At 34.1% G+C, this 12,791-nt stretch overlaps 1 protein-coding gene across 1 annotated transcript in view; it reads left to right on the forward strand.

Annotated features, from left to right (window-relative positions):
* Positions 1-12,791, forward strand: part of LOC101561793 (TBC1 domain family member 5) — a 422,866-nt gene that overhangs the window by 367,209 nt on the left and 42,866 nt on the right. The window contains exons 7-10 of the mRNA XM_023715719.1: positions 3,122-3,230; positions 4,694-4,783; positions 4,877-4,951; positions 6,211-6,278. Coding sequence (XP_023571487.1) covers positions 3,122-3,230; positions 4,694-4,783; positions 4,877-4,951; positions 6,211-6,278 — 342 coding nt within the window. The remainder of the gene's footprint in view (positions 1-3,121; positions 3,231-4,693; positions 4,784-4,876; positions 4,952-6,210; positions 6,279-12,791) is intronic.

Genomic DNA, 12,791 nt, shown 5'->3' on the forward strand with positions numbered 1-12,791 from the left:
AAAAAAAAAAAAAAAAAAAGGGAAAGAGGAGAAGGGTTGAAAAAAGAATTAAGATATGCTATGTACATTTACTCATGATGAATGTAATGATCATGTGGTATAGACATGTACTAATAAAAATTTTTCAAAACTCTGTACAGTGCCTTCCACGTGGAGTAGGCACTTACTATTTGTTTTATTTACCCTGTGTCACAATTTAATGTTGAGACACAATTCCATAGAATAGAAAGACAATTAGTAGATTATCTTTGGCCTTTGTGTGCCTCTGTTGTTAGAGCTTTCATCAGTTTGAGATGTTATGCCTTAATTAGAACTGTAAGTACCCATGAATAAATTTAAATGATTATAAATTTCAGAGATAATGTTTCTAATTCATATGCCTCAGTCTCCTTTTCTCTGTACCAACACTGTAATCAAGGTACAGGGTCTTATTTAAGCTAACAAATAATTATCCTTCATTACATAAGTAGTATGTAACTTGACCTTAAAAGCGTGCTTTCCTTGACAAGATGGCAGTGAATCTAGCCACCAGCTGTGCTTGTACTTTCACAATTCCTTGATACCTGTGAATAGGAGCTGATTTTGCAAGAGACCACACAAGAGCCATTGCTTTGTACTTCTTTATCTCAACTGGAATCATTGGTATTTTCAAGCCATGGAAGTGCCTGGTTTCTGACAAATGATTATCTGTTTTAGACTTAAAATATTTAAACATACATCTTTTGAGGTGTACTTATCTAATGTGCTTAGCTTCTCGTTGCTTATCTGTTGTTGCTTAAAAACAGATAAAATTTAACAAATGAAAGGTGGATGTATGTGTGAAGTTGTTTGGAAAAATATGACATTATAGATACTACAAATGGATTTAAATTGTAAAACAAGATTTAAGTGAATATTTCTTTACTCTCGAATAGACAAGAATTAAGAAAGAAAACAATGGATAGAGAAATATAAGAATATGATGTTAGGTTTAAAGTATTCACAAATCCAAATCATTCACTGTGGGGGAGATGGCTCAGTAGAATAAGTGCTTCCCTGGCAAGCGCAAGGGTCTAAGTTCAATCCCCAGTTGCACCAAAAAAAATAAAAAATAGAAAAATAAAGAACCATGATCCAAATCATTCACTGTATTGAACAGTCAAGCTAATTGTATTTTAAAAATACATACCTGACGAAAGTATGATGTCTCTAATATATGAAAAACTCCTCTCTCTGGAATCAGTAATAAGGTATCTAAAATAAAAAGGGTTTATAATTATTAACAATAATTATTAGGGCCAACCAGATAGCTCAGTGGACTAAAACACCTGCTTAGGCAGAGCCCAGCAGCTGGGTTTGAATCTCCAGCTTGCATTGCCAGCCCCTCTCCGGGGTGTGCTGAGACAGCGACTGAGACTGGGCATGGTGGCATGTGCCTGCAATCCCAGCACTTGAGAGGCTGAAAACAGGAAGATCACTATGAGCCCAATCTGTGTAGTGAGACCCTGTAGACCCTGTCCTAAATACATAAAAAAGAGTATTATTTTAAATATTATGCATTGTGTAGCCTTCATGTATTCTTTTAGTCGTCATAATAATTATTTAAGATAGATGCTACTTTAATTCCATTTCACAGATATGGGACCTAGTGTACTTACTCATGCTGATACGGGCAGTAAATAGCCAGTGAACTGTGTATTATTTCTAACTGTATGGCTGGCCTTTTGATCTCAAGATTGTGGCTTTCAGATCCAAGCTCTTAATTGCTGTCTCACACTGCTTAAAATGAACAGGAAAGGAGGAATTACCAGTGTTACTAATAGCACAGATGCAATTTATTTTTCTACTAATTGATGAAAGTTAAAAAAAAAATTGGAATACTGGCAGAAATACATAGCCACAATTCTTTATGGGCAGGAGGATTCCTATGCATGGCGGCAGTGCAACTGACTGGAAGTAGGGAATTCACCCGTTATCTTTGGTCACTCTTCTGGAACTCTGGGGTAAAGATCCATCTTGCTGTGTAGTCAGGCTTTTGAACTTTAGATTTTATGTTGATTATAGTAATGGCTGTAAGTATAATATGCTAAAAGTCCTTGTTCCAAGTGAGAGGGATCTGGTCAGTGATGGTTGCATGTACATTTTTTAGAAAAATGACTGGAGGTTTTAGAGGCTCTTTAGAAAAGCTTTCAAGAAATTGTGTATGGGTTTTCAGCTTTGATAAGATGTTAAATTACATGTTAATTTTATTGTGGTATCATGGAATATCATTAATTTCATGACGCTGATCTCAGTAGCCTCAACTGTTGATAAATGATTTTTAATGTTTAGTTTGATACAAGATGCTGGGAATGTAGGTCTAATTCCTTTATTCAAACGCAGTAAATGGTTTGGGACAATTAATTTCCAATTGTTTCCCAGTAGAGCAGATTTACTTGTATATTAATGAGGCACAGGTGTTAGGCCCCTAGTGTCTGCATGCCTAGGAGGCATATTTCAGTTGTTTATCTACTCAGCCATAGGTACTGCAAGGTATACAGGCTTGCATTTAACAGTTTTTGCAGTGAAACTTTTTTGTTTTTTGATATTTTCTTCATATTTGCCCAGACATGTTAACATTTTAAAGTTGATCATATATAAAGAATTATAGTAAATAATACCAAAGTTAAAAGTAGTCTTCTGTTATGCTTAAATACCCAGCCTAACATTAAAAAGAAATGGTTTTATTCAAACATTTCCAGTGAGAAGCTAATATAATCAATAGCATACTTTTTTGTTCTATATTTTATGAGCAGGTTTATGTTGGTAAATGTCCATATCAGTCATATATTTTTAGTATTTCTTTTTTGTATTTGTTTTTTCACTGAACTGCAATACCAACATTTTAGAGGAAACAGAATAGCCTCCATAGACATTATGAATTTCAGTAGCTGGCTTAATTATAGCTATCTACATATTCATTAAATCTACAGAAGAACAGTGTCCAGAAAGACAGCCATGCATTTAGAAACAGAACAACTAAATATATACATTTTAAAAGTTGTATTTCTTAGATTTATTTAAATTTAATTTTGTATGGTACTGTTCTCCAAGCTGAAAAATTTTACCAAAGGATTCCCATGCTTTGGTTTCTTTCAAATAGGAAAGAATGGGAAGAACTGTTTGTAAACAACAATTACTTGGCAACAATAAGGCAGAAGGGGATTAATGGGCAGCTGAGAAGCAGCAGGTTCCGCAGCATTTGCTGGAAGGTAAGAAAAAATATGTGTTTACAGTTTGTGTTTGCAATATATCACCACATTACTTGATGCCCTCCCATGCTGGAGGTTGGGGTGAGGGGGTGTGTAATAGAATTTTCCAAGAGACTTTGATCCCAATTTTTTGCCACTCATGTTTAATCTTTTATAGGACATTTATTAATAAGGTTAAACTACGTATTCCTGAATAGCTGATAATGGTAAACAGATATTGGAAATAACTGTCTTGTCTTCTCTTTTGGTGGCACAAATTTCAGAACACCATTATATTAGCTGAAGGCTTTCAAAGAAATTATTGAAGCTCGGCAAACGTGGGGGTGGTGGATAACTTTCAGGTTCCTGTCATGGCACAAGTTTTCATTTTGTCATCCTTGTTCTCGTCATAAAAAGAAATGGAAAAGATTTTTATATTTTGTTTGCAAGAAGCAACATGAAGGGCAATAAGAAGCAGAAATAGAAGGAAATTGGGTCAGTTCCTTCTGAGGGAATGGGTCATTGCTTGCCAAAACTAGCAGTAATAATCTGTAGTTGTCTTTTTAATTGCTTCGAAAAAATTGTCCCTTTTTGGCCTCCAAAAATGAATTAATTTAGGTTTAGTCTCCTTTTTAAAATGACTTTTATCATAAGTTTTAAGAGTTATCTGCATCTATCGAGCAAGTGGAATCTGTGCAAGTCAAGACAGCAAGAAATGCATGATGTATTAGACAGTTGTAGATTTAATAATTTAGAATTGATAATTAAAATACATTTTTCTTCTGTTAGATGCAGGCAGTAAAGTCAGGAGACCTGCTGCTAGAGTATTTGTATACAAGTATTTGTGCCGCACCCCTATTCCCTGTTGTTTAACTTTTAGTGTCCTTCATTTGCTAAAAATAAATCTGAATCCAATTTTATTTTAATGTTGTATTAAGCCAATTAAATCATATTTGTCTTTAAGAATGGTTATTTTTACAATCTGATGGCTAGCTGTAAATTACATTTCCATTATAAAAGAAAAACTAGTTCATAGGCTGTGTGTCCTCAGTACTCAAACTGTTTTTCTCTTTTAACTGTAAGGAAAAATCTTAAATCTAGAAATTACTAATCTTACCTTGTGCTTCTTAGTAACTCCCTGTCACTCCCAGTAAGATTAGAATGCACAATGGAAATTTTACTTGAACCTCAATTACGTTTTCTTCATTTTAATACTCATCTGGAAACTTCTTTGATTTTGTTCTGTGGTGTAGCTTTTCCAATCTTGGCCTTGGCCTTTGGTTGGTTAGTGTTGAATTTTCTAGTTATGTATTTCTTTCTTACATATTCTCAAATACAGATTACTTGGAATTGAAATTGAAATGCAGATATGCATATGAAACTCCATGAAAGACGTGTCTCTCAATTTTTTTGATGTTCTGTTGGCCTACTTGCACAATGTATTTATAATTTTTACAAACATTTTCTCTTTTTTTTCTTAACAGCTATTTCTCTGTGTTCTTCCTCAAGATAAAAATCAGTGGATAAGCAGAATTAAAGAGTTAAGATTATGGTACAGCAACATTAAAGAAATAGTAAGTAAATAATAAATGTAATTAATGAACTGTTTTCTATATATGGATAAGTACCCTCTGATCTTGTATATATGTGTTTTCTTTCTTTACCAGCATATCACAAACCCCAGGAAGGTTGTTGGGCAACAAGATTTGATGATCAACAATCCCCTTTCACAGGATGAAGGGGTAAAGTTTGTTTTTATTTTTGTCTCAACCTGTTTTACCTGTAAGGTTATGCTTATGTTACTGGTTAAAAATCAGTAGTGAAAATGTTTTTCATGTCAAGTATTTTCTTTACTCCACATATACTACCTAAAAACCTGGTAATTCTGTGGTGTATTTATGTGCTGTGTTATAGGAAGTTCAAAATTTATTTCTCTAGAGTGACACTACAGAGAAATCCCAGTGGTCTATCAGAACTAGGGTAAAATAGATGGGCACACTGCACTGTCTTAATTGGCTTACACACTGGGGCAGGTAACAAAAGCTGCCATTTGAGATGAAAAGAGAATTGTCTACTTAGCAGAACTAACTCCCAGGAAGGAAGAAGTACCTATTTGTGTATGGGAAGAAGTTTTTAAAGAAGTCAGAAAAAAGATCAGAGTTACATCTACTCATGTTCCCATGAAGACTAGAAATAATTACTGCTTCAGATATTTTTTTATAATCTCTGGACTGGAGAGAAAACTCAGTAGTAGAACCCGAGCATAGCATATGTGAGGCCCTATTTTCAAGCCCACTATTCAGAGAGAGGGGGAAGAAGAGAGGGGAGAAAAGAGAAGGCAGGGAAGGGCAAGAGAGAAGAATATCAGTGGAGAGACTAAGAAAGTTTGTGTAGCTTTAAAGTTACTACTGTAGTTCCTACTTAGCTGAGAATAGAAAAATATTTTTCCTATTTAAGAAATAATAGTAGGATTTCTTTTTCCTGTAGGTATTAGTATAACAAAGTCTTTGGTATAGCAGTTTAAAATATTAAGTAATTTTTAAACTTTACCTAGGTTCCTATTTCAAAATCTACATACAAACTTTTATATTATAAAATCAAGCTTTATAGAAAACATTGTAAATCTGTCTTGCTGCATTGGAAATTCAGGTGAGGGTCAGCCTGTGGCCTGTTGGCTGAATGGGTTCTGTTCTAATCCACCTTTGTGTTATAGGAGTAGTAGCATGTAAACAGCTGTAAACAGAACCATTCACTTTATAGAGATAATAGAAATTTTAAAAATACATATAATAATGTCAAATTGAAAGTGTTGATGTTAGAACAAAGGTGTACTTTGGAGATTAAACTAGATTTTTAATAAGAATTGTTTCAATCTCAGATTTCACATCTGAGAACCCTGAACTGACTGTAGAGGCATAAAGTAATCACTGAAATTATTCAATTGAACTCCTAATAGGCCAGGCAAAGAGGTAAGATTATTTTAATTATGTTCTTATTTCAGAGTCTTTGGAACAAATTTTTCCAAGATAAAGAACTTCGATCAATGATTGAACAAGATGTCAAAAGAACGTATGTAGAATTTGTCATTTTCAATAATTGAAATTGTTTTCTTTTTATAATTCTAGCAAAATATAAAATCTATAAAGGAGTCTTAATTGAATGTTTGTAGTCTACTTGTATTAATAGCAAGATGTTTTGACCAAACTTTGATAATACAAATTATATTTTGTTAAAATGTTTTCACATTCCTCTGTTTTCGAAATAATTTATGTAATATTTGAGATATTAAATACACCTTATCAGTTTTTTCAGCAATTATTTGAAGTTATATTAATCTGATCTGTCTGTTATGTGGACATTATACTGGTACTATTAGAAAAATTTACCTCTTGCTTTATTCATTTTAGTCCCTTTCTAGCCACCTTACTTTAAAATGACAACTATTACTGTTTCTCATTTCTCTCTTTTTTTTTTTTTTTTTTTTTTTGGAGCTATTCATTCAGATTTGCAGGTTCAGCCAGGGGATAGCTCAGCAGCACAAGTGCCAACCTGGCAAATGTGTGAGGTTGTTGGTTTGATTCAGATTTTTTATTTTTTATTTTCAGATTTCAAAACATTTTTGTAGTTTATCAGTTGACTATTATTGATCCAAAAATTCAACATCAAAATACTTCAAAATCAGAAACTTGTGGAGCATTGTACAAATGCCCAAAAGTTTGTGTTTTGTTTTTTTGATATTAAAGATCCTCATTCAGTATCTATAGTCATGGCAGTAATTATATAGGTGTAGTTTAAACTGTAAAGCATTATGTAAATGTAAACACATTTAACTAGTATTATTTAGATGAACAGGGTATATACAGAGCCATGAGTATACCTGGTTGTATACTCTGAGATCTTCTGGAGCTTTCTGCTCCATTGCTAGTTCAGCTCCTATCAACTATTACAGGGTTAAGGCTTTGACTTTCTGACATTCATTATTTTCCATGTCCCAAACACTGGATAATTAGATGTTATGGACTGCTACTAAGTTATATTATTTACCAGATGAAGGCTATTTTAAAATAAAAATAATTCAGAAACTGAACTCTGAAATAATTCACAGTTTCACAAACTTTAGCTAACTATAGGGTGCAGGCTGGAAGGTCTGGGATCATTTGGATTATCTTGTATGGGTTATTTAGGCATAAACCATTTTTTATATGGAAGCTACTTTCACAGGTATCAAGTGGCAGTGTTTGATCTCTCTAGTATTTGTTTCAGAAAGTAGATCACCACTGTGGTGATACACAGGCACACAGTATTTAAATAAAGCAAGGAATTTTCTCATTAGCCAGTAGCACTATAATAGCTCTTATGAAAAAAAAAAATGTATGATATATATGGCTAGCCAAACAGTAAAGTTTTTTCTTTAAAAACTACTTGACAGGCAGGCCAAATAGCTCGGCGGATTAAAGTGCCTGCAAGTAGGTACAGGGGCCAGGTTTCCATCCCCAGGCTGTCATGCCGGCCCTGCCCACAGAGCATGCTGAGATAAAGATTGAGACTGGGTGTGGTTGTGCATGCCTATAATCCCAGCTCTTGGGAGGCTGTACACAGGCGAATCACTGTGAGTCCAACCTAGTAGTGAGACCCAGAACACCCTGTAGACCCTTCCCTAAAATATGAAAATAAAAATAAAAAAAACCTATTTGGCAACTTTGAAATGTTGATAGCTTCAATTGATGTGCTTAATAAGACTGATTATAATCCATCTATCCATGGTTAGTAAATGGAAATGCCTCAGGGTCACACTCTCACAGGCCATAAGGACCAGATTGTTTAAAAGAAACACAAAACAACAAGGGAGAATTAGCCTGATAACAAACCCAAATAAAAGCTTGCTTCTCATTTTGTGTACTTAGCTCAAATATTTCTGCTTCATTGTGTAACACAGTTACTTCTTGAAAGCTATATTCTTCTAGTCATTCATTTTATATTTTCTAGGTGTTTGTCTTGTAAAAATACAAGATATATACATGCATATGGAACTAATTTTTTCTTAAAGTTTATTTCCACTAATATATTTTAATTAAAGTGAAAGCCTGAGATTCAGAGACAGCAACTAGGAGAATGAATCATTTGCAGTAGATGAGGAAGGTTCCATTTATCTATTTTCCTTGAAGAATTCCCTGTGGCTTTCACCTGATTTTCAAGGGAGTTTACATTCCTATCTCTGTCTAAATTTTATGGCTAAGAATATAGCCTTTAAGGTAAGGCAGTTATATTTTAAAGCCACCAAATTGCTTAATTACAAAGGCTGAATAGCTTGAATAATTTTACTGCTTTGCATCTCTCTGTAAGGCATTTTGTGATCTAAAAATCCATGTTTTTAATCCAGTCTTTAACTTATAATAAAACAAGAATGCAACTCAGAGAATTGTACACAGCGTTACTTGTTCATTAAAATGTCTGATAAGAATTTTGGTTTTTAAAACATACATCTATTATCTCCTGTATTCCAGCCAGCACCTTTGCCTTGAGGAGTTAAGAGTGGCAAATGACACAGGCAGAGTTCAGCAATCCCAGCATGTATTCTCTGGTGGAAGAGAGTGAGACAACATGCTGTACAGTAAAAAAGCAATTGTTGAGGTGGAAATTACTCAGAAGAATAACATGGAAGTAGAATAACTAAAGAGAAAAGTATTTGGGGAAGAAGATCAGATCAGGCATCAGAGAAAATAGCCTCTGAGAAGAGATTGAAAATTTTGAAGGCCAGTCATGTGAAGATCTAGGGAAGCATTCCAAGCAGAGAAAATAGCAAGTACAAACTCTTTAGCAAAAATAAACTATGTAGGCCAGGGAGATGGCTCAGTAGAATAAGCGCTTCCCTGGCAAGCACAAGGGCCTGAGTTCAATCCCTGGTTCTGCAAAATAAAAAATAAAAAAAATAAACTCTGTGAAGAAGAACCCAAGGAAGGTAGAGGTAGCTAGAACCATGTGGTTTAAAGACAGAAAACTGAGAAGAGAGCAAAGGCCAAACTGTCTTTTGGGCTATAGTGAAAAATACTTTTTGCCTGCTACTTACAGCCTCTTAATTATTGTTTTAGGATCTAGTGTCTGTCTACAGCCACTCCATTCTATGTGTTACTGCCTAGTCACTCTTCTCAATGCAAATTTTAGTCTTGTTACTTGCATCATCTAAAGTCTGCAGTTCCCTGTGGCCTTCAGAAGAGTGATTGTACCCAGATCTCCTAACACACAACTAGTTTTGGCAATACTTCATTTATACATTTTGTGGTTAGCATTTTCTATGCTTTGAAATTTTCTGTGTTCTCTTCTGTTGGATCCCTACTTTCTTCCAAAGTTTCTTGTTGGATTCCTCAAAAACTTGGTTTTTAAAGTCTGAGTTTATCACCACTGTGTCTATGGTACATTTTTAGGTCTCTATAATTATAAATAATTTGTGCTTTTATTGTATAGTATTTTCTTAAGACTTTTTAATGACATTTAATTTGGTTTGGCCTGTATTTATTGAGGTACATCTGCTAATACTTTCAGTACATTTATATTAGTACTAAATTGAGGGCACCAGACCCTGGTGATACCAAGATAAATATGACTTATATCTTTAAAACTGTAAAGTTAACTATTGTCATAGTAGCAATAGTATCTATATTAAAAACTCAATGGTAGTCCAGGTCTTATCTTCCTAACTTATGGTGAGCTTCTGTGGTACATAGGCCCCGTCTTCTTTCAGTCTTGTTGGATTTTGTCAAGTTGTTAATAAAGCATCACTAGTTGTGAATCATATCACTGACAACCGGTGTTACTCATTTTTCAGTTATATTCTGTAATATCTTTTCAGCCTTCAGAAATATAAGCATACTTTAAAAATACTCTTATGATCAACCTTGTACTAGGGGTTTAAACAAGATAATTTGGTGTTACAAGATATATTTTAGTCATTATTGAATTTCTTTGAACTGAATTTGTCAGTATATTAAATACAATCTTCCTCTTAAATAACTTTATATTATTTTATGCTACTAACCCCTTTTTGGCTCAAAGGGATTTACATTCATGTACTTGCTCTGTACTTAATTGAATTGTTACTATTCCCATTTTTATTACTAAAAAATACCTAGTAATCAAGAGGTAAAACAAGGAACTTCCAAATTATTGTATTTCTAATTTAGAATTGAAATATCTATTGTGAACAAATTTTGCCAAGTTTAAAAGCTCTAGATTAATATTGAATTTCAGTGTTACTCAAAATGAAGGGAAATAATGAGTTCCCGGTGGAATATCATTTCCATATTAAATGTCAAAGAAGTATGTTATTTGGTCTGTCAAGGTCTATTTTAAAAATATATAGACAGCATCTATGACATCATTTGTGGATTAACATATTAAGCGATTGCCAAAGAGTCTCATCTTCAGATGTGTTCTGTTTCTTAAATTAACTGATTAAAATGCTTTATTTTATATTTGGGCCTTTGACCATATTTAAAACATATTTTGAATAAATTTTATTATCTATTGTGTATGTTCATTATCATCTTTAGTTTTGAGTATTTTTTAATTTCTAGTTATTGTAGTTTAGGTAGCTCACTTACCACTTATTTTTTCTGTCCTTAATGTACATGATGTTAGGTTTTTTTTTTTTAAACAGGGGCAGCTTTTGTATTTTAATGCTTTTTTTCTAGTTTACTGGTTGGCCAGGAGTCAGACATACTTTATTTAGGCAAACTTTGTGTCCTTACTGTTTTTAAATCTTGCCATAACGTATTTTGAGTATTCATTAACAACTGCAGGCCAGCCAAATAGTTCAGCAGATTGAAGCACCTGCAAGTAGGAGCAGGGGCTCAGGGTTCGATCCCTGGGCCTGCCATGCCAGCCCAACCCCTAGGGCACACTGAAAAGGCAATTGGCAATTGAGACTGGGCGTGGTGGCATGAGCCTGTAATCCCACCTCTTGGGAGGCGATAAACAGGCGGATCACTGTGAATTCAATCTAGTAGTGAGACCCGGAACACCCTGTAGACTCTTCCCTAAATACAAAAAAAAAAAATTTAATTTTAAAAATTAAAATAAAATAAACAATTGCTGCAATCTCTTTTAAAACTATAGATATGTGCTGTCCTCTTTGTTAGACACCAGACAGTGTGGCTGCATAAATTTAAATTAAGATTAAATTTAAAAATTCAGTCTTCATTCACATTAACCACATTCAAGTGCTAATAACTACTGCATTAGACGGTATATGTGTAATTCTGTCATTACGGAAAGTTCTTTTGGACAGCACTGTAGAAATCACTCATTGTTGTTTTGTTTCTGTATAGTACCTGATATTAACATCACATTTTATTTCCTCTTAAGAAAATGGAAATTTTCATAGTGCTAAGTCTTCTCTAAAATTCTTGAGAAATGTACTTCTTACATTGTAGTATATAGCTGGTAACTTAGGCTAGTGTTGAATTTTTTATATGAGCAGTATACAAAAATGATTTCATGGAGTTCATTGATTTTTTTTTTTTTTTAATTTAAAGACAGTATTCCTCTCAAGCCCTGTTTTGACAGATTGCTCCCAACCTTTGGTCCATTGATTGTCACACCTTACAGAGTTAAGGTGTCCTAAATATTGGTGTCTTTTGCACAATTTCCTCCAAGCCCAGTTTTATTTAAATAAAAAACAAATTCCTCAGGGAAAGCAGGCTTTTACAAGCTATTTCAGAGCAGAATTGATTTCAGTGTGTGTTAATGCAGACAATCTGCCCAGTGTTAAAATGTTAAGGAGGAAAAAAAAAATACAAGCTGCCGTATTCATGTGATCACACCAACATAGCAGCTTGTATTTATATTTTCAGTCTCCTTGAGGTGGACTGCAGGCACACATGAATGAGTGGATGTACTTGGTGTTGTGTTGTGATTTTATTTAATGCAGGCAAAGTACATGCTTGTGCATGCACGACCAGCCCTCACATATGCACTTGTTCACAGCCGAGAAAGTGAAAACTACAACACAAGCCGCTCTCTAAGGTTGTCAGCAACCTGTGTGTGTGTTTCTTAAATATTAAAGAGGGGAGAAAACAGATTTTGAGGAATACAAGAAATGGTTCTTCATTACAGTAGCCTATACTCCTTCCCGATCTCATATTTAAGGTAAAAATGAAATAATTGTAGCCATATATGTATGTGTGTCTGTGTGCATACACATATAAAGAGAGAGCACCAAAAAATGTATACATCAGAAAAAATTGCATAAATATTTTAACACTGAATTTATTGAGGCATCCTGAGATTAATACAGGTTACATCTGGAGTCTAATTTGATCAAAGTGGTGATGATTAGCTCCAGATATTCAGTAGTGTGGTGAACTGTAGAAGTGTGTATTCATTTCCTTAGCAGAAAACCGTGTGTGTGTGTGTGTGTGTGTGTGTGTGTGTGTGTGTGTGTAATGATTTTCTAGAAATACATATACAGCTCTTGTTTTAAAGTATATGCCGTGGGGGCTGGAGAGATGGCTCAGTGGTCTAAAGCACCTACTTAGAACAAGCTTAGCAAAGCATCAGGGACCGCGGTTCAATCCCCCAGCACCA

Source organism: Octodon degus, unplaced genomic scaffold (genome assembly GCF_000260255.1).
Source record: "Octodon degus isolate 3935 unplaced genomic scaffold, OctDeg1.0 scaffold00043, whole genome shotgun sequence".
Lineage (NCBI taxonomy): Eukaryota > Metazoa > Chordata > Mammalia > Rodentia > Octodontidae > Octodon > Octodon degus.